The following is a 21,978-nucleotide window of genomic DNA, read 5'->3' as shown; positions in this document are numbered from 1 at the left end:
AAAGCAGTATGCATGATGGGAGGGGACATGAGGGTGGTGCATTTGTGTTTAAGGTTTTTTTGGGGGGGTTGTTTGTTTGTTTGTTTTAGGAGCTCTGAGTCTTGTTTCAGGTGTTCTAAAATAGATGGAGTTTGCAAAAAGAATACACTCTTGTACAACCCAAATAAATCCTTAATGATCTTAACTGGTCTATTGACCTAAAGCAGCTGTCTATGCAGTAGTCCATTTATAATACCCAGTGAAAGCACTGGTTTCTCAGCTGAAACTAAATCAATCTACTTATATATAATGTCAATCAACTGCAAGGCCCCCTGACCTTCCGCCTCACATTCTGATTCATGCCGAGAGTGGCTAGCTCCCAGGTCACCCACCCAATCATGAGCTGTCAGGCAGACCTGTGGCGACCTTGCTGCCACAGTAGCTTGAACAGCCCTGGAACTCTAAAGCTGCTCAAGCAGCAGCACAGACTCCAGGAAAAATGAATAATTTGAAGTGGTGACACCAATTATTCCAGACAATCAACATTCTACTGTACTATTTTGGTGGTAATTTTTATGGTATGGACATTTCAAAAATGAACTAAAAACCAAACCCTTTCCACACATATTTGACCTTTTACAAGATGCAACCAGAGAACAATTTGTTATGCTCCTAGACAGCTCAATCCAAATACATCTCTGGTTATACTACATCACCAAAAATGGGATTTGTTTCTCCTCTATTCATAGGCATGGGTTATGGATTATGGTCTCAAGGTGCCTAATAAGATATCCTATGTTAGATGCAACTTGCTAAATTCTCTAAAGCACAAAACAAGGCTGAAAAAAATCATCATGATATGAATATATATATAATGAAACAACTTCTACAACTAAAAGTGCTCATATGTCCCTTAAGTACAACTGGGCTAGTCAAGATCTGAAAAGTAGGGTTGATAAGCCAGTCAATGGACCAGTGGAATAATGTCAACTGACTGGTCAGCTGACCACATTGTCCCATATGGTCACCCTACCATTAAGCCATACAGGACTTCCAGAGCTACTCTGTGCTGACAGAAGAACCAAAAGCAGCATCATAGCCGTCTCCTGTGATTGCAAGCATCTCCAAATGCAAGCAGCAAAATACTTGAAGAATTAGTCTCCCGCTAATTTATCCTAATTGCATTTTAAAAACTGACTTTTGTCTTTTTATGATTGCCACATTTTATATGTTTAATTTAATTTGTTATTTTTATAATTGTTGTCTTGATTATACATACGCATTTGCACCAGCGTAACACAGACACTTACAAAAATTCATTACAATTTTTTTTACAATTAAACATTATAGTTACCTGTTACTGTGAAACCAACTTTTTTGTACTTAACATAATCACTTACCTACTAAAGATTAAGTTCTCCCTCTTCATAGTGTGAATAAATTAATGCTTAATATGTTTGACCATTATCTGATAATATTTGAATGGCCAACTGACCTAGTGTTTTTATTGACCCCACCCCACAGTCATGAACCTACAATATTTTGAAGTGCTTATGGAACGTCATGGATGTTTTCTTGAATTTGTTTTACTGATGAAGTGTATGCAGTCTTTACGTATAAGTCACATCAGATTGTATTTAGCCTTATCATTATGTCTATATGAATTGTGGTATTTGTTATTAATGTAATTTTTTTGTTTCATGTTTTAGCCAAAACCATTTAGGTAGTGCAAAGAATAACTTAAGCATTCTCCCTTACACTTGAGAGAAGTTGTGGAAAATAAAATACACCATCAGGGGGCAAGAAGTTATATGCACAGCATGGGCTTCCCAGGAATCTAGTGGATAATGCATATAAATAGCAAGATAAGAAACTATAATTAAGCCTTGCCATGAAGTGCTTTGGTGCCTCAGCCAGTAAGCTGGATATTCTAGCTGACAGGAGGAATTACCAGAAACCTTGACAGGAAGGTCAGAGGCTGCTTTTTAACCTGCTGAGAAGCTGCATTCTTAGGTTTAAGATGCGGGGTAAAACCAAATTATTGTTCTAATATTTCCTTGTTTATTCTTATTTCTCTGTCAACATTTCAACAAATGGCTACTGATTTCTTTTATTTGCTCTTGGTTTTATAAATAAATCTTTTCATTGTCTTTTATAACTTACTATCATTAGTAGTAAAGGTGATTTCAGAGCATTTGACCATACAGAGAGGCCTTTTCCAAGAAAGGGGAGACTGATTCCTTCTGAGCATGCAGCTGGACAAGAGTGTGATTCTTCTAGCTGGCAAAATTCCCTCTGCTAAGACCTGGCAAAAGCTGGGTGAGGCAGGCAAAGCTGCAACACCATGGATCAGGGAGGTGGTCTATGGAGCACCTGTCTGCTCTCAGTGGTTAAGCAGCAGGCAGTACAGAAGGGTTTGGGACTGAAGGGCACGTCTGAAGGAGTGAGAACACTCTGGGAGCATCTCTCAAAAGATGCATCTGAACATGTCCAGATTCAAGGTATGTCACAGTAACTGCAAAATATTTTAAAACATTGCTAACCAAAGCACATTTAAAAGCTGTGTTAAACCACAATTCAAAGATACAAAGGGCAATTTCTTGATGAACCAACATGGTGCTTACTGTCCATAAAGGAAATAGTTAAGGAATTTTTGTTGCAAATAAATGTTGATCTATTGTTACTTAAAATGACATAGATGCAGAAAAAAGCAACTAAAACCAAGAAGGAGGTGACAATACCAGAATATGTGGATTTCAGATTTAATCTGCTTTTACTGAAATCAAAGGAGTCTCCTCATCAATATCACTGGGAGTAGAATTAGGCTCTAGATTTTGTGTGAAACTGAAATCTAATAAGCTAACAACCCATGGAAATATTCTCTACCATCAACTGAGATATGATCTTTTTCATTGAAAAAACCCCCAAAAAGACAAGATAGTAATCCTGAATCATAAAAAGTCTGGACAACCAAGCAACGAAGTTGCAAAGCTAATTGTGAAGGAAAGCTAAACATCATTTATATTAACTTTTAAAATAGAGATGCAATGGCTTACACTTGTGCTTCAGTTTCATAGTTCAGCAGTTGCAACACATTATCAATCCCATGGTACCAGGACAGATTCCAAGCCATCTTCAGCATGTCTGATACAGGCTTGAAGTTCAAGCATTCAACAGATATTGGCAAGACAAGAATGTTTGGGCTAACAGCATGATGAGTAGTTACTATAACTGGAACATGATACCTTTAGAGAAATTCAGAAAGTCACATTTTTATTACTTAACAGATACATTGAACTTCAAATGAATTCTTCTTTCTGCCATCACGGCCACAACACTCTACCCCTATAAGTTCAGTAAGGTCTCCTCTACACCTTACAGGTATCATACAATTAACTGGTTAATTCTGCAATTACCCTGAGACCAGCTACATGTGCAAAATAGATATCATAACAAAAAGCTCCAACCAACTATAAGGTTAGGTCTCAAAAATATGTGCTAACTTTATAGCCGGTTACTATCTAGCTTTACATTTGTACATGTAGCAGGCTCTACCCTGTCGCTGGGAGCCCTGCCAACTGACAGGGCTCCCAGCCACAGGGATGCACCATGCCCAGTGTGAAACCCCCCCAGGTCTGCTGGATCATGGCAACCACAATCCCCCAGGCTCAGGGGTGCATGAAACCCCAAACCCAAGGGAACATAGCGCCTACAATCCCCCAGACTTGGGGGTGCATGAAACCCCTGGTGATCTCTCAGCCCCGGGGATGTGTGAAGCAGCCCCACGGCTAGAAGCCCCTCAAGAGAGAGGGCTCACAGCTGCAGGAGCTTGCTTCTTGCCAGTACAGGGGGAGCCCTTGTGTGAATCACACATTATATCCCATCATGCCTTTATCTGCACACCTGGAGGGGGTTTACATCAAGATAGATGTTTTGTTTCCACCAGTAAATATTATTTTGGATTTTTGCTTCTGAGAATATTTTTCTACCAGTATGCCATGCAGCAAATATGAAGAGAATATAAATTTCCCAATATAATTAAAGTTTTTTGGGGAAAAGATTCAGAATAAGGGGCTCAAGATAGGTGGGGGGGGAAAGAATACTTTTAATAAAGATGTAGGCTGCAGACAGCACAATTACAAGTGTACAGTGTGGACCTAATAAGCCCATATTATGGATAATATGCAGTTTAACTTACATAGATTGAAATATTCAATATATACATGAATAAGCAGTAGCGTGGGAAAGCAGATTAACGTCTATTAGTCAAGGCCACCAGTAACTGTCTAGGCCAGATGTGGATAACTGGCATTTTTTAAAAGCACTTGCAGTAGTTAAAGTAACAACCCATCTTCCTATTTTATCTTCTGATTAAAAGAACTGATTATGTGCAGCTAATCAGAATCTTATGAGACAACAATATAATCACTTGTTGCCAGTCATGGCCATTTTCAATACGTCTCGATGCAGAAGTGTGGCTAAAACACGAGACCCCAAAAGCCTATATCTGAGTGATCACAGTTACCCTCAGACATACCACCTAAGCTGGTAAGCAAAGGAAAGAAAGTAGTTCACAAGTCCAATGAAACCAGAACAAACAAACAAAGCACAAGGCCTGATACAGGGAATTATACAAGACGACCTTAAATTAGGTCATCCAAATAAACACAGCTTTAACTTAAATACATTCGTAGTAGTAATTAATGTAACCATATGTGTTGGATACTGCTTGGTTATAACAGATACGTATTTCTTGGATGAGCTGTGAAACAAAGCAGCCTTATCAGTGAAGATCATAAACTAAGGTTAAAAGACAAGAAGGTGGCAAGCAACATTCCATGATGGTAAAGAAAACAGATAAGAAATTATCTCTTCTGGAATCATAATTTTAACAGGCACATAAATCCCACCTAGCTGACACCTTCCCAGTTCCTAGGAGAACTGGTTCAGTTCAGTCACAAAAGTTTTAGTAAAGCAAAGACAACAGAATAAAACCAAACATTTATATTAGAATGAGCCATGTAAGTGTAAGGTACAGACTGGAGGGAAAATTGGAGAGCTCTAAAAATTCAATAAGACCTGCTGCCAGTCTGCACAATAGCATCTTCCTGAGTCTTTCCAGCTGATGTAGGTGAAAATTTGTATATTGATGTGGATAGCTAGAAAGGCATTGGAATAGTTGTACGTTTGTGTGCTTTGGGGTAAGATAATTAAAGTCAGGCTATTGATTTGTCTCTTGCCTCTTTTTTAACCTGGGTAATAGTAATTAAGAGAATTGTAGCTGTACCTTAGTTCTGTATCTAAACTTGCAGAAGAGGGTCTCATCATAAGTCTGCAAAGGGAAGTTAGTGTACTTAAACCTATGGCTCCAATTTACATTCTAAGGCACAAAAGCTCTCTTAACGATCGTGATGGGAGTTAGTGAAAAATCACTAATAAATGGCAAATTCTCAAGTTTAACATGCACTAACTTCCCTGAATAAACAAGTTTCTCTTGCATACCGATTCATTTAAAAATAATCACTTGTGTAAACCTACTTCGTAAAAGCAGAAAAAAAATGACACAAATGACTTGGAGACCCACTGCAAATGAGCAAGTAAACAAACTGGGCTAAATCATCATAAAATGATTGTTAATTTGAATTTTTGTTTAACTTCACTTTTAACTGCTTTTAGTACAGTTACACCATCTAATTTCACTAGTGCACTTTATATGACTATACAGTATAACTGTTTTATATTTTATAAACAAAAAGTTTTGAACAAGAAAACCTCCTGATGGCATATTAAGCTTTTAATGGAAATGCAAGAGAGACCAGCAACTACAATCAGTATTTATGTGAATTTAAAAAATTTACAGGGTAGTAAGATTCCTTTGCATTTTTCATTTATGTCTTGGAAATCCTTCCATCATTGGCTAACAGAATATAGAAAGAAATAAAATTGATTGTAAAGAAACTCACCGTCTAACAACAGCAACAGGCAAACTAAAGGTCAGTTGGCTAGAATATATATCACTGGATATACTGGCCCTGGAATAAAAATATATTTATATCTATTAGGACCTGATTTTAGCTGTGGATTTTTTACTAAGTCTCTACTGTACTTTATTACCCAGAATTAATAGTCAGTTCTTGCTGCCTATGGATTGATTCATCAGTATATTGATGAATAAATGTTTATATAAAGTTAACATCAGTAGTAACATTTTGCAGATGATCCATCTTATTAGCTTATAGAATATATGTTGTATGTGTGTGCTGTATAAAAGTAAAATGATATACAAAAGCATTATGCTCAGTTTAAATTGCTTTACTATGAGGAAGGACAGAAGTAGCAACTCTTTCCAATAAGTTTTAAATATATAAACTGTAAGAGAATACTAACTTTTCTCCCAGTGAGTTTTAAGCACTGAAAGACTTAAAGCTTTTATTTTGTAATAACATCAGTTTTTTTAGACAGGACAACTACTACAATGTGTCAGTATGTCCATATTTTCTTTCAATATTAAGAAACAGAAAATGAAGCATTTCAACCAGTTTTGAAGTGTCCAAAAGTAGCCCAAGTGCTCCAATACACCTCTTGAAATGAAGCTATTTTGAAGCATTTTGCTTCTTATTATGTCTGCATGAGAACAGGGATCTCATAGCTCCTTAATAATCCAAGAGTACTCCACTCTCCCCTGCCTTCACACTCCACAGGGAAGAAAGGAAGAGCAGTATGAATCATCTGAGGCTGCTGGCAGATGTTAAGTCAGTTGCATGACTGGGGTTGGAGGAATTTTATGCCCCATTCCCCGAACTGCATGACCTGCCATGCCATATGTGCATGGCAGGTCACACAAATCTGGGAATTAACCTCAGCTGCATGGGAAATTAACCTCAGGCATCCCACAGGGATAAAGCAGAGGGAAGTCAAGTTTGGGATCCAAAGCTGCCCCTAGCCCACTCACCTGAGTGTTGGAATTCAGCATCTGCCAGCCCCGGTCCTGGTTCAGACCCAGGTTATCTTCTGTTTGATTCTCAAGATCAGGCAGAGGGGGGCTGTATGCCAGATCCCAGAGCTGCCCCAAGCCTTGAAGCTTGCTAAGGTCCAAGACCTTAAAAAGCTTTAAAGATTGTGCGCAGGCAAGGCTCCTTAAGTTCCTGGGTTCTGGCAAGCTCACATCCTGATGATGACAATCAGCTGTCAGTATTGGAACCAGGGCAGCAAACAGACAGATTTCAGACCCTGGGCTGCCCAGGTCCTAGTGGTGACGATCAGCTGACTGTCAACATTAGGATGATGGGGCATGTCACATGTTCAATTTATGGAGCCATACAAAGCAGCCACTAAGTTGTTATGCTTTCTAAAAATATCTTTGTGGCTAGTTTGCCATTTTATAATGCCATAAATTGTAGGAATGTATGGACAGTTGTGATTTATAGCATGATTAATACATTAATTGCACCAAAAATATAACATGTGGCAGGGGCTTGACAGACAGCCTTACAGACTGCTCAGCTGGATCCCAGCTGCTCTAGCACTCAGAGTGCTTCAGGCCACAAGTCTGGAGCCACTAGTCACTACAGCCATCTACAGCGCCCTCTGGTTGGAGACGGCAGAGTTGCTGGCAGCTGCAAGGATTTTAAAATGCTCCAGCCAGGGGTAGAACAGAACCTGTACGTCTGGCAGCTGAAATGCTATATTTCGTAAACACTTCAGAGTCCTTTACACTTGGAAACATTTCAAATGCTACATTTGTCTGCACCCAGACCTTCCTACTGAGGTTTGCCTTTACGAAGAGGGTATGTTCAACTGAGGTTTGTCGTTACGAAAAGGGTATGTTATCACACAACAAGAACTTTTGCAATAATACTGATAAAACTGTTGATGATTACTGACTTTTAATCAAGTATTTACATTGTGGTAGCAACTATAGAGGCCTCAGTAATATAAGGACACCAGTGTACTAGACACTGTACAAACATGATCAAAGAGTTTATCAAGCCATTAAAGTGGTTATATTTCCATTAGAAACTACTGCATGGATGATCATAGCTTTGGATGATCTAGGTGGTGATGATCCTGCTTTGAGCAGGGGGTTGGACTAGATGACCTGAGGTCTGTTCCAACCATAATTTTCTATGATTTTATGATCATAGAATGTGTTGTCAAGGTAGATAATATAAAAAGTTTTCATTTACTTAACAGCTAAATCAATACGGTTGACACTACATGGGCAAAAATGTCTAATTTCAGAAGCATAATGTCACCCTTTAGAACTTAATCTGAAATACACCGACATCAAGAAAGAAATACCATAATATATGATTGGGCTTTAGATCTGGCCTTACATCACTGGATATTTATCCAATGTCAAAAAAATACAAATTTGGGAAATGCATAAATTGTGACTATAAGGATTTGCTTTTGCATTTACTGCTGTCAAAAAAAATCCTAATTCTGGTAAAAAGGTATTTTCAGGTATAGAATTTAAAAAAAAAAAGAAAACCCTATACGTTACCATGTTTCTTTTCTTGACACTTCATCAAACAACAGAAGAAAAAGCAATACTGCAGTTTCAGTCAGGACAGCGCAATTATCTTGGAATATCAAGGATACTGAATAAAACAAAGTATATTTAAAATGTACTCTAAGAAGGCACTAGCATTTGATAATATATAAAATTCTGCATCATTGACTTCAGTAGCAATTTTGCCATCAACTTCAAGGGGAAAAAAATTTATAACTTAAAAGAACAAATGAACTAACTGTTTAAAATGCAATGCCATCTGAAGTAACTACATCAGGAGTTCTCAACCTTTTTAGGCTGAGGACCGGCAAGCCACAGATCAGAAGTGGCCAGCATACTGTGGGCAGGTAGCAAACCCTTTTTTATACTCAGTATTTATACTCAGTATAAAAAAGGGTTGGCTGCCAGTGCACAATATGCCAGTCATCTCCAGTCTACAGTTTGCTGGTCTGCGGTCACTTCCGGTCTGGCAGTGAGCCCTCCTGAGTGACGACTGGCAGTCAACCTTTTGTGGCCCAGCACCACGCCACAGCCTGGGGGTTGGAACCCCCTGAACTATATCACCAAACCACCAACCCAACATCCTTAAACATTTTTTCCTAGTAAAAATCTAATCATATTTTAAACATAAAGATGTATTATCAATAGAAGTTTTTCTAAGTCACCTCTGAATAGCATGAGCAGGACAGCAGGCTGCTGTGTTAATGACAGACGTGTCACTGGATCAGCATATACAAGCTTTCGTAAAAGTGTAAGACACGGTAAGACTATACATTCCATGACCTGCAGGGGGAAAAGCAATATTAATCTACATTTCTCTCTATCCAGTTCCTTAGGACTAGGAGAAAACTGCCATCCTACAAAAAATGTATACTGTTTATAAGTCAATAGTAGAGAGACCTATAAAAAATTGTCAAATCAGAGAGACCTATAAAATTGTTAGCCATCACACTGGCCTCAGAAAAAAGCAGGGTGTCGTATGGAATTTCTTCTACTGTTTAACAGGCTCTTTCTGGAGCCAGCCTCTTGAAGCCCATAGTCCTCTTTGAATGTTTGTTTCAAAGAGGCCAATTTTTTTAGACCCATGACTGTAAACAGAAAGAGTGACAATAAGTCTATTAAAGATACATATTTATGTTAATAGAGCTCTATCTTGTAAAAATATATGAACTAAAGACATATGGGCTTATGTAGCCCTTTTTATTTGTTGATGCAAAATGTTATACAATCCTGGTTGACTTATGGGGAAACTTTAGAGCAGGTAAAGGAAATTATTTGCTCATGGTGAACAGAACAGTTGAACAGCCAGAATAGAACCAAAGTTCTTTCAATATGTAAGAACACCACATATCCACAGTTTGTTCGGGGAATACAAAGGAACCAAGTTGGTATCTTTTTTGCAGATCAAGAAATACACTATTCTATTACTTTGTTTGCCTGAAGTTCAATATTTAAGGATATGCTTTGTGAACTCTATTATCACTGAAAGATAAAAATTCCATTTGATAGTTAATAGATCAAAATACTGCTTATGTGCAATAGAAAGAAACACTTGCAGCACTGTATCTAGCTGCTCCCAAAGGTTTCTTAAGAACTGTGCTCTTCCCCAAAAACCCCTTCTATTCACAAGCGCCCTTTCCTAACAGATGCTTACATTTTTTTCTTTTAAGAAGTTTTAATACATTTTTATATTTCAACACACATTCCCACAAACTATTGTAAATTAAGTTCTTTTAATGCACTATAATGGTAAAAATCCAAGAGCTTAAAAATGCCCCTGAAATGTCAACTGGAATCTTGCCAATTTTGCTCAGGGTTGAGATACACTGATGGGGAACTTTCTACTCATACATACTCTACAAATAAAAAATGCCGTTCTCCAGAGCTGCCTAATTGCTTTCTTTTTTTCTTGTTAAGGTGACTGATATAACATAGCAAAATGCTAAATGTTCCAGTCATATACCTCTTCAAAGTCTTCACTTGGTAAGTAAATTTAGACTTTTTGTATTGTTTAAGCATTTTTTAGTATTATAAAGATAAGGACTTCCTATGACAGGAAATCCATTTGCCTCCCCACCTCAAACTCTCAATCACCTTCAGGGCATATAGCCAAAAAAAGAAGACAATCAACCAAACAGAAGCACAAATGGTAATGACAAGCTCCCACAGATCTCACAAACACTAAAGCTTTTAAAAGTGCTCGTGTGACTCCTACCTAGGCATCAAAACAGCAACCCAAAAGGCCTCTGCTCAAACTCCCCCCACCCCACTTCAAATGTACTAGGCACTTCTTTGACTTCAAAGTTCCATAGGCATTCGCAACTCTGTTTCTGTGAATGGACAGAAATGCTCTGACTGGACCAGCCAGATGCATAGTTCTCACCTAACTTCTGCATTGCAGCAGGGTGCAAGTGATGTCAGGTTTAAGAACTTAGAGGCACACCCAGAGCACTTCTAGACACCAACAGAATGAAGCCCTCACAAATGCAATCAGAGCTACTGTAGGTAGTGGCATCCTATTGATTACAGCAGGCCTCTCCTAATTATTTTGGCTACATGGGCTAAATCTGAACTGCGGGGATTCTCATTGCCCAGATAACCCACCTCTGGTGGCAGGCCAGTGGCTTGTTGGTATTTTCTGCAACAGTGGAATACCATATTTGCTTGCATATCACATTTGCCTTCCCTCAAAAAGAACAGGCTTTCAAAATCAAGGTACATGTCTTAAATGGGGTAGCTAATTTTCTACCCAGAATAAAAGCATGGAGATGCAAGATGGCTGCTACACCTTTCCCTTCTCTTCTCTCTAGCAGCTGCATGGAGTGAGAGTCCAGCAAGGGCAGATCCAGAGCAGTACGGTGCAGATGCATTCCCTCTTTTGATTCCTGCTCTATCCAAGGTTTAAAGGCCTTGATCCTTGCCCAAACTCCTGCCTGCCCTAGACCTGTTCCTTGCTCCTGCCTAGTTCCTACCTGTGCCTTACCTAGTCTGAACCAATACTCCTGCTTGGATCCTTGCCCTGCACCTGCCTGCCTCTTCTTCTAGTGACCGATTGTTCCTGCCCTCCCTGTCCCAGAGTGTTCGTGTCTCCAGCCTTGACAAGTAATAGCCTACCTTGACCCTGATTCTTTTGCAACCCCCAGCTTGAGACCTCTGACTTGACCCAGCTTGACTTCAATGTCCTCTATGGTAGCCCCTGCTCTAACACATGCTCTTTGGATCAATCATCTACATCCTAGTCCACCCTGACAATCATGAATGCAAAAAAGGGTGTAGCACATAGGTTTCAGTATTATTCAGTTTTTTACATCAGATAGTCTGCCTTGAAACTGAACCTATCTGAAAGGCAACAGGCCTTGTAATATTTAGGACACTATCTTGTTTATATCCACATTGTCTGCAATCAAGCTTGAGACACGTTCTTTACAATAAATGCCTGCTGGTTATTAACTGCAACCTATTTCAGAACTGGACTTTAGAGGCAGAATTTAACCTCTAACAGTATCATGTGTAACAGTTTGAATCTTTTCAAATTACTTTTCAGTCCTCAATCAGGGAGAGGTCAGAAGTTCTGCCCATCAAAATTAAGATAAATCTTATGCATCGTTAGTGTGGTTCTGAGCTAAATTACAGTGTAATAGACTGTTTTCATAATTGTAACTTAACAAGAGACTTCACATACAGCATGACTATTCTTAGATGCTTGTATTCTGCATAGGTGCAATGCTCTAAAGTGCATTATGCTTAGGAGAATAGAAGGATAAGGTTCTTTTGCTTTTGTTGAACACTTACAGGCACAAACATTTACCTTGCCATCCCGGTGTACACATTCAGTCAGGTAAGCATGTATCTTATCTATCACACCCCATTTTTTCATGATGTCATGCAACTTAGTATCTGGAAGAAAAAGGGGGAGGCAGGGGGCAGAGAGATTCAAGACAGTTCTGCAACAGCTTTATATTTTGCTTTTGGTTGTTGGGCCACAAGTTATTTTAATGCTGTGGAGCAGTGTTATTTTTATGAGCTTGTATTCTACAACCTCTCCCACACAAGCATAGCTCAGGCAATAACAATGCAAGCTTTTCTATAACCTCTTGGATCTCTGCACACTATGGAAAAATATAGACATCTATTCAATATCTAACCTCATTATGGAGACTGAAAATGTGCAAATTGTGATGGCCTGAGGAAAGAGAAATCATAAACTTAGTTCATACATCACCCTACAACCATGATATGAGGTCTATTATTTATCACTATTCGTGTGAAAATTGCTGAATCTTACTTCAAATCTTCTAACTATACCTACCTGCCCCTTCAATTATTGTATGAAACGGTCTGGATATTGGCTTAATCATAGGCAATTTAAATGGTTCATAACTATAGCTCTTGGCATTACAACACAAACCAAATGTAACAAAAGTGGATGAAATCCTTGCTCCATTAAATAAAGGACAAAAGTCTTATGAGCCGCAATGGATTTAGGCTTTGACCCCTGTTATTTATCATAATTATCATATGCAAGACTAGCAGAAATTTGACAAATGAAAAAATATAAAGAAAAGATTTTTTGATTTTTTTAAAAAATGTGAATGATACTTGTCTTGTGAGCTTTCACAGCAGCTGAGGTCTCCCAGCAGAGGGGTGGTGTGGAGCACCCCTGCGGCTGGAAGCCATGTCTGCTGATGGGGCTCCCAGCTGGGAGGGGGTGGGCAAGTGCTCCTGCAGCTGACAGCCACATATGAAAATTAAAGCTAGATAGAAACCAGCTATAAAGTTATTACGCATTTTCCAGCAATAATGTTATAGCTAGTTGGACCTTTTCCATAGTTTCATAGTTGGTAGGGCTGGAAGGGACCCGAGCAGATCATCAAGTCCAAACCCCTGCCATGGCAGGAAAGAGTACTGGGGTTAAACGACTCCAGTAAGGTGTTCATCTAGCCTTGTCTTAAAGACCCCCAGGGTAGGAGCCAGCACCACTTCTCTTGGAAGTTGGTTCCGGATCCTAGCTGCCCTGACAGTGAAGTAGCACCTCCTAATATCTAGCCTAAATCTACCCTCGGCCAGCTTGTGACCATTATTTCTAGTCACTCCTGGTAGTGCTCAGGGGAACAGGGAGTCCCCCAATGCCTGCTGGTCCCCTCTGACTAGTTTGTGAATGGCCACTAGATCCCTCCTCAGCCTTCTCTTATGGAGGCCAAACAGGTTCAGGTCCTCGTAGGGCCTGCCCTGGTGCCCCCTGGTCATGTGGGTGGCCCTCCTCTGAACCCTCTCCATGTTGTCCACATTCCTCCTGAAGTGCAGCACCCAGAACTGGATGCAGCACTCCAACTGTGGCATGACCAGTGCCGCATAGAGGGGGCGTATCACCTCCTTAGACCTGCCTGAGATGCATCTGTGGATGCATGACAAGGTATGGTTGGCCTTCCTGACCATGTCCCCACACTGTTGACCCATGTTCATTTTGGCATCAGTAATGACTCCACAATCCTTTTCTGCCTCTGTACCGACGAGAAGGGAGTTCCCCAGCCTGTAGGTATGCTGCTGGTTCTTCCTCCCCAGGTGCAGTATCATAGTTTTAAGGTGCTATAGTTCATTTGCACATGTAGCCAGTCTAAATTAATTGCACACTTAACCAGATAATTGTGTAATACATGTAACATGGGGTGGGCAAAAACATGGCCCACAGGCCGCAACCAGCCCACGAGGCTATTCTATCCGGCCCACAGAGCCCCTAAAAAAATTTAGAAAATTAATATTTCTCTGCTCTTGGTTCTTGTCAAAAATGACAAGAAACAGGGGCAGTAGGACCCAAGGTAAGCCCAGCGGGTCCCATAACAGCAGGGCCCATCTGACCTCGCCCCCCCAGCTGGCAGCCCCAGCAGAGGCTTCCGGCCTAGAACCACATGGCTACCTCATGCCGGAACCACAGGTAAGGGCGGGGATAGAGAGGGCAGGGGAGGAGCCTGGGGAAATGTGACCCAGGGAAAAACTGAGCACAGGGTCAGGGGAAGCAGCCCCTCACCCGCCCTGTGGCCAGCGCCCGGTGCTGCAGCTGCTTGCAGCCCATGTGGGGCTGCCCGTGCCTGCTCCAGACAGCCCCACATGGGCTGCCAGTGGCTGCAGCAGGGAGTGCCGGCCATGGGACAGGAGGGGGCTGCTTTCCACCCCCCCATGCGCAACTTTTCCCCCTGCTCCTTCCCAGTGCAGAGAAAAGCATCCCTTCCCTGCCCCATAGCCAGTGCTCCCTGCTGCAGCTGCTTGCGGCCTGTGCAGGGCTGTCCAGAGCAGGCACAGGCAGCCCCATGCAGGCTGCAAGTGGCTGCAGCTTTGGGTGCTGCCCAGCGTGCAAGCGAGCTCCGGGCAGACAGCAGCAGCCAACACTGCCTGTTGTGGCAAGTGGAGGGGCTGCATTGCTGCTGTCACCATTCGCAGCCACGACAGGTGAGCTCAGAGCCAGCGTGGGGCCCTGGCTGTCAGTGGGGGCGGGTTAGAAGCTGGTACTGAGCGCAGGGGAGGGAAAAGCGGCCCCTCAGGCACCCCATGGCCAGTGCCCGAAGCTGCAGCCACTTGCAGCCCTCATAGGCCAGGTTACAGCAGGGCCAGGGCTCAGCTGGTGCTGAGTGTGGGGAAGAGTGGCCTCTCTACTGCCCTGTGGCCAGCACCCCGTGCTGCAGCTGCTTGCAGCCCTTGTGGGGCTGCCTGTGCCTGCTCCAGATAGCCCTGCGTAGGCTGTGAGCGCCTGCAGCAGGGAGCACCAGCCATGGGGTGAGTGAGGGGCCGCTTTTCCCTGCATTTAGCACCAGCTTCTTCCCTGCCAGTGAGAAGGGTATCGGGGCTGTGTGCTGTCCCCCGCCTGTACTGTGGGGCTGGGAGGCACTGGGAGAGAGTATGAGGGGAGCCAGCAGGAGCACAGGGCCTGCACTGGTGTCCTGGGGCCAGCACCGGTGGGTCCCAGAGCAGGGTGGCAGGGGTACAGGGGTCCCAGCCAGCAGGGGCTCTATGAAGCTGGGCCAGCTCCTCCCTCTCCCTATGGCGCAGCCCAGCCTGGCCCCACAGACCTCTGCCAGCCTGTGCCCCACTTCGGGCCCCACCAATGCTGGCCCTGGGACATTAGTCCCAAGACATTGGGACATAGGTCCCAAGATGGTGACCAGGGGGCAGGGCGCCTGTCAAGGGGTGGGGCTACCCATGCAGCCCTCAACAGCCTGCCAAAACTGGGTAAGAGGCCTCTGCCCGAAATAATTGCCCACCCCGATGTAAAGGGAGCCTAACAATGGTAGCCTTCCCCAGTACTCCAGTGGTAATGGTGCTACCCTAGGTGAAAAAGGTTGTGGGCTCAAGCCCAAGCCTGGCTAGAGCCCTCTGGCTCCTCAGTGAGTTCCTGGTGGCTGTGACTAGGTACACACAAGGAGGCTATACTGGGTTGCATGGAGGTCAATGGGGGAAGGCTAGGTTGGAGGCCAGGGAGAGAAGGTGAACCCCAGGTTGAACAGCAAGGGTTTTTTTCTGGTTTGTTTGTTTTTGGTTTGGTTTGGTTTGGTTTTGTTTTACAAACTCACCAGGGGGGACCAGCAGAAATTGGGTGAGGCTCTGTTTCCCTAGGCACCACCGGAGGTTACTAGGAATAACGACCACAAATTGTTAAAGAGAAGGTTCAGGCTGGACATCAGGAGACATTATTTTACAGTTAGGGCTGCCAGGCTCTGGAATAGACTCCCAAGGGAGGCGGTGCTCTCTCCTACCCAGGGATTCTTCAAGAAGAGGCTGGACAGATATTTGGCTGGGGTGTTATAACCCCAGCACTCATTCCTGCCTGGGGCTGGGGGTCGGACCTGATGATCTGTTTAGGCCCCTTCTGACCCTAAGCACTACAAAACTATGAAACTAACTATAATGCTAACACTGAGTGGCACCCTGCAGCACCCCAGAAAGGATTTCAAGACATCCTAGGGTGTCATTACACCCTGGTTAAGAATCATTAATCTAGAATGATATATTATAGATCCTTTAGCCTTGGAAGAAAGGAAAACAAAAATTCAAGAAAATAAAAGGTGGTTCTCCCTAAGTGAATCGCCTTTTGTATTCATGCTTCCTATGCCAGGTTTTGATAGTAAGGATTTGTTGTCGTTGTTGTTGCCGCTGCCTGCAACCGGTCCTGTGCTGGGCCAGCATATCAGCTGAGAACTAACATATGAAAGACCCAGTCTGGCAACTTCATACTACTACTCAGTTGAGAAAAGTTCTACTTGTTTTCCTCAGCTTTTTGAAGGCACTATTAGATTCTTATTTTTATACTGATGAATACTTCTGAAAAGCTTCAAACTAAGCCTTTCAGCAATTTTGGAAACTTAGCAAGAGCATCAGGACTACATGAGTTTGTGCTGCTCAAAGTGAAACCACAAGACTAAGCAACTTTAAGACTGGCCTTGTGTGCTTAGAGAGTGTGCTGGGCTACAAAACAGATTGGCCAATGATACCAAAAGAATGCTTAGTATTTTCTAAGAACAGTAGTCTCTTTGACTCAAAGCAGAAACAACTGGACCACTAAACTGGGAACTTTGCAGAGTCATTACCGCTAATGCACAAAGTGAATAAGTTGTGTAAAGAAAGGTCAAGAAGAAAATGAAGGGAAAAGACACACCAGCTGTGATAATGTACAGTGCCCTATTTTAAAGCTCCATCATTAGGCATAATGTAGCCTTACAGAATTAGTTACCTCTCACCCAAGAGAAGACACTTTTTTCTTTAATGAGAAAATACAAACTCATATTCCTTATTCTCAAACATAACAGGACGAAGCAAGTAACTTTTGAAACAAGACTGTAAATGTTCATGACAATTTTGAAATACCATAATTAAGGCAAGGAGTATCTATGTACTTAAAAAGGTAAAAACAGTATTTCAGATAGAAAACTAACACTCTTGCTAACCAGCACATGAATAAATATTTTCTAGGGTATTTTACCTTGCATGATGATAGCTAGCTGCTCCGCTGCAGACTTTCTCAAAACTAAGTCAACCGTGTCAGAAGTAAGAATAGCGTATAGTTTTTCAACAGTTTCAGCCTAAAAATAAAACTACATTTAGAATTACATAAAGCACATTATTGGTAAACATTGTTCCCCAGTTACTACTTCAGAGAATGGAAATAACTAAAACTATAAATACTTTCACTAAAATTATTTTTAAAAATCTTTATATTCAGCACGTGTTTATTCAGAAGTGATTATGATATGTATTTACCATATCCCTGAAGTAATTTTTGAGGAACAGGATAAATTAATGACTTTTAGCATATAACTGGATATAAAATGTTAAAACATACCTTGCTGATATTTTTAAAGTATACAGGGTTAAAAAAAAAAATCATACTTTTATATTCAGATTTGTATTTCTTATGCAAAAGTAAGATTTTGCTGCACAAAGGTATAATATTACAACACAGGTATATTAGTTAAATTAGTAGATGATTTCCATTTCAGCACAACACAATTTCAGCTAAATGCAAAACAATTCTTCTATAGTGGTATCTGATCAGGTCAGTTATTTAACTCCCAGACATACTAATATATTCTGAACCTTAAGGACCTGGAGTGGATTATGTTTCTTTTTTCTTTTTTGAAAAATCTGAGGTTAACTGAGTGGCTAGAATTTTCTTCTAACAACTTATTTTTCAGAGCTCCCTAGCATTTATTTGTAATTGTTACTCTTAACTTCCCTTTGTTCCTTTCCTATAAGACAACTAACAGCCAACCTACTAGAGACCACCAGCTTCAAGTCCTGGACCTTTTCATATTAGTTATATGATTTTCTCTGAAAAAAGAAAATGTCAAAAAAGAGGAGAGTCTTCTAGTAGTCATCCCACAATTTGATTAATGAGACTCCTGTATGGAAGTAATGAAGGTAGCCGTGACATTAGTCAAACTATATTTCCTGTAAGATTTTGTGTACAAGGTGATTAAATTGCATTCAAGTATGGGCCTTTCAGAAGGTACCTTTGATGCCCAATTGTATCTTTTGCAACAGACATTTAAATTATTTAAGTGCCTATGCTTCAATCTCTGCTTACTCCTCTGCTCACCTGGCCTCCCAGCTCCCACTCTTACCGGGCAATCTCCCTCATTCTCCCCCATCACGTGGTCTCCCCCACACTCCCCTCTTCAGAACACGTGATCTCCCCATCTCACTTCAAATTGAACTAAATATGGTAATAAATTATGGTAGGAGGTAGCATTTTCACTAAAGAGTTACAAAACTCTTTCCAGGATAGTGCTGTTTCAGCTGCTCTGATCTTTTTATAATTTTCATTTTATGAGCTACATTTCTTTTTAAAAACTCAGCAACAGCAACTGACTTGTTTGAGGAAAAGGAGGTCAATATTTTTCCTGCAAAAATTCCAAAAAGATAGCCTATTAATTTCCCAGCAATTCTGATTCCAAATGGCCAGAGGAAGAATTTTGATATCAGACTGGGAAAATTGCCTTTTGGTGTTCCTGCAAAAGACTGATTTTAGCAGAGTGATGACCACTTGAATATCATGCATGACAGAATTTTAAGAGTGTGTTAAACTTCTGTCATGTGGAGCTAACTTATTTCATTTTTACAGAAAATTTCGCGGAACTAGTCGACTGAGCCCTTGTCTCACGAACGGCTGCATTTCATAACACGTTCTTAAGATTTGAGGTGGGAAGAACTCACTGACAGATCTTTTTTCAGTGGTGAAAATCAATTCATTTGGAAACTACTCCAGCCTTCAGTCAACAGAAGAACTAATCGACTCTTTGCATGATGTTAAACCAGATGCAAAAGAGTTCTGAAATATGACAGAATGGTAGACAGATTTTGTTCACCTTAAAAACGGACTCTTTTGTGTCATCCAGCTTCAGCTCAATAGGTCTTTCCACAACAAACAAGTTAGGAATACTGGAGAAAACACTGCCATGTAAAAGAGGGCGCTTCAGGCTGGCCCCTTCTTCATTCATGAGATGGAATGTTAGATGTTTAAGTGCCATGGAACGCACTCTACAAAACAAAGCATTAAATAAGAGTATTTCAGCTTTTTAGCTAAGCATACAAAGAGGTAAAAACCTTAAAAAGGGGGAAGAAGGAGATGTAAATACCAAACTCAATTATATTAATCATTTGCCAAAACATTTTAAATGAACCCTCATTTTAAAACAAAGTTAGTCTTAACACTCCAGGTTAGACTTGCACACGTGTGTTGAATCTCATGCTGAAATTGTTGCAGAACATTACTCACAACTGCTTTTTTGAGAAAAGAAGTCGTAGAGCAGCCCTCAGTCTAGTAGTTCTAGGGAGAATTCCTTCTCCTTTGTCAGAAGTTGTTTCACTCAGGACAAGGATGCTCTTACCCAGTGTATCTTCGGTGTCTGCATAACCCTACAAAATGTCAAAGATCTATTCAGTTAGCCTATCTAATTAAGAAACAAGCAAGCCTAATTTTGACAACAAACAAAAAATGGAAATTGTTTTCTAAGTACCAAATACATCAGATAAAAATAGTACTGGATGAGCTCATAAGCAAGCGATTCATAAGATTAGGTTAGGCATACTTAAAAGGCAAGCAGTGTAATATCCTCATGCTTTCTAACAGATATAGCTTTAGAAAAAATGCTATCTTTCCTGTATCTTTCTTGAAAAGTAAAATTTCCAGCCAGTAATTTAAAAAAAATAGACAAACTTCACTTATATAAATGGGGCCAAAAGGTAACTGTTACTTTTGTTCGTTTCATTTCGGTAGAATAAGATTTTCCGCAGAGGCAAAGAAACATATTTTAGGTACCCCTTTCCTTAAATCAAAAGCATTACATTTTTTACACAGTCCTGCCACATCTCATTGTAAACTTTAGCCTTTAATCTACAGACATAATGCTTCTCAGGATCTGCTCTCTACCTTCAGAATTGGTTTTCTGTATTATAAACACAAATCAATCGTTGAGAAAAACTGAAATAAAAAATCCTAGCCGTTATTTTGCAGGATGTATTCAGAGCAGACAGAAATCACCATCTCTATGAACAAAACTAAGGCTAGCTTTAGTGTTCTGCATTCTCTTTTTCCCCATAAATAATCTATATCATAAATTTACATAGTATCACACAAACATCAAACTTATTTTTACTGAAGACAGTATGAGGGCTGAATATTTTCAGTGAGCTTTGTGCAAGGCTAGAAATAGACATAGCTGAATGAATCACATAACCTGCACTGCAAGGTGTCAAGGCAGGACTGAGCCACTTTGCTGGGCAAAATGCATACTGCCCCTTGTCCCGCACCACCAAGTGTGGGACAAGGAGCAATGTGATCTCCCCGTCTTCCCTGCTCTGCCAGATCTGCCCCAGTGATCACCACGAATAGGTATAACTAAATGGGGAAAGACTTTTTCCTGCCCAGCCAGACTCGAGGCACAGATCTAGCTGAGTGGGGAACCCCAACTTCCCCACTTACGGAGAGGTAGCTCAAGACTCCCCAGAGTGCTTCTCCATAAGCAGAGCAAGTGGGAAAGTGTTCTCAGGGCTTGAGTGCCCCTCAGGCTTGCAGAGCACCTGTCCAGCATGGCAGGACAGGCAAGCAGCTCAGGATGCTAGCACTCTTCCCTCACAGAAGCAATACATGTCCATGACAATAAAGCGGCAGGACAATAAAGCAGCAGCGGCAGAGTTTATTGCTAACTTTTGTTGCACCACTGATTTCCTTTTATGTGGCTCAACAAAGGGTATTGATGTCTATTTGCTCAGCATTTGTGCCTCCATAAACATTTTTATGGCACAAATGAGACATCAGATGACATCTGTTTTCACCTCAACTGCCTGTCCTTACAGAATTTGTTACTCACTGAAAGAATCAAGATCTAAGATGGGAAAAAACAGATTGCATGAAGAATTCATTTTTCAAGATTTTTTTATGGATAAGTTTGAGGACAATAAAAAAGGAGAAGTAACAAAGATTGTGCTTCCCAGTACTAGCTGAGGAAAGACTACTTAAGGGGTATGGCAAAACATGGAGTCTTAGGATATAATATGAAGCATGAGATCAGAGGGTTAGAGAGATAGTACAATGAAAATCTTTGTCACTAAACAGATATAAAGGATTTAGGTAGAACAACTAGGATAAGAGTGGTGGGGGGAAGAGAAAAAAGAGATTTCTTGCTAGACTACAGATGGGGCAAAGGGATCCGGCCAAGTCTCAGGATATGTCTACCTGGTGCCAGACCTGAGGTACTTTGAGCACCAGAATCAGTATAGCTGCATTACCAGGTTAAACTGGTTTGAACAGAGCACATTGCTATACTACTTCTGGAAACTCAGCTAATGTTGACACCTATACAAGGGACTGTACTGCACTGTGTAGACATATTCTTAGACACATGAAGGCAGCCTGAAGAATTCAAGAGAATACTGAAGATTAACATATTACACTTTGACTCTGGGGGTGAGGGGGAGGAGGGTGCCACAAAAAAAAA

At 41.1% G+C, this 21,978-nt stretch overlaps 1 protein-coding gene across 1 annotated transcript in view; it reads right to left on the bottom strand.

Moving 5' to 3' along the window:
• Positions 1-21,978, bottom strand: part of LOC109316845 (rotatin-like) — a 139,817-nt gene that overhangs the window by 76,501 nt on the left and 41,338 nt on the right. The window contains 9 exon segments of the mRNA XM_019545221.1: positions 3,036-3,224; positions 5,943-6,011; positions 8,486-8,582; positions 9,160-9,277; positions 12,303-12,391; positions 17,463-17,562; positions 19,348-19,519; positions 19,758-19,915; positions 20,982-21,008. Coding sequence (XP_019400766.1) covers positions 3,036-3,224; positions 5,943-6,011; positions 8,486-8,582; positions 9,160-9,277; positions 12,303-12,391; positions 17,463-17,562; positions 19,348-19,519; positions 19,758-19,915; positions 20,982-21,008 — 1,019 coding nt within the window.

The sequence above is a fragment of the Crocodylus porosus genome, unplaced genomic scaffold, assembly GCF_001723895.1.
Source record: "Crocodylus porosus isolate Cpor-Errol unplaced genomic scaffold, CroPor_comp1, whole genome shotgun sequence".
Taxonomy (NCBI): domain Eukaryota; kingdom Metazoa; phylum Chordata; order Crocodylia; family Crocodylidae; genus Crocodylus; species Crocodylus porosus.
The sequence above is the reverse complement of the archived record's forward strand: the minus strand, read 5'-3'. Positions and strand labels throughout refer to the sequence as shown.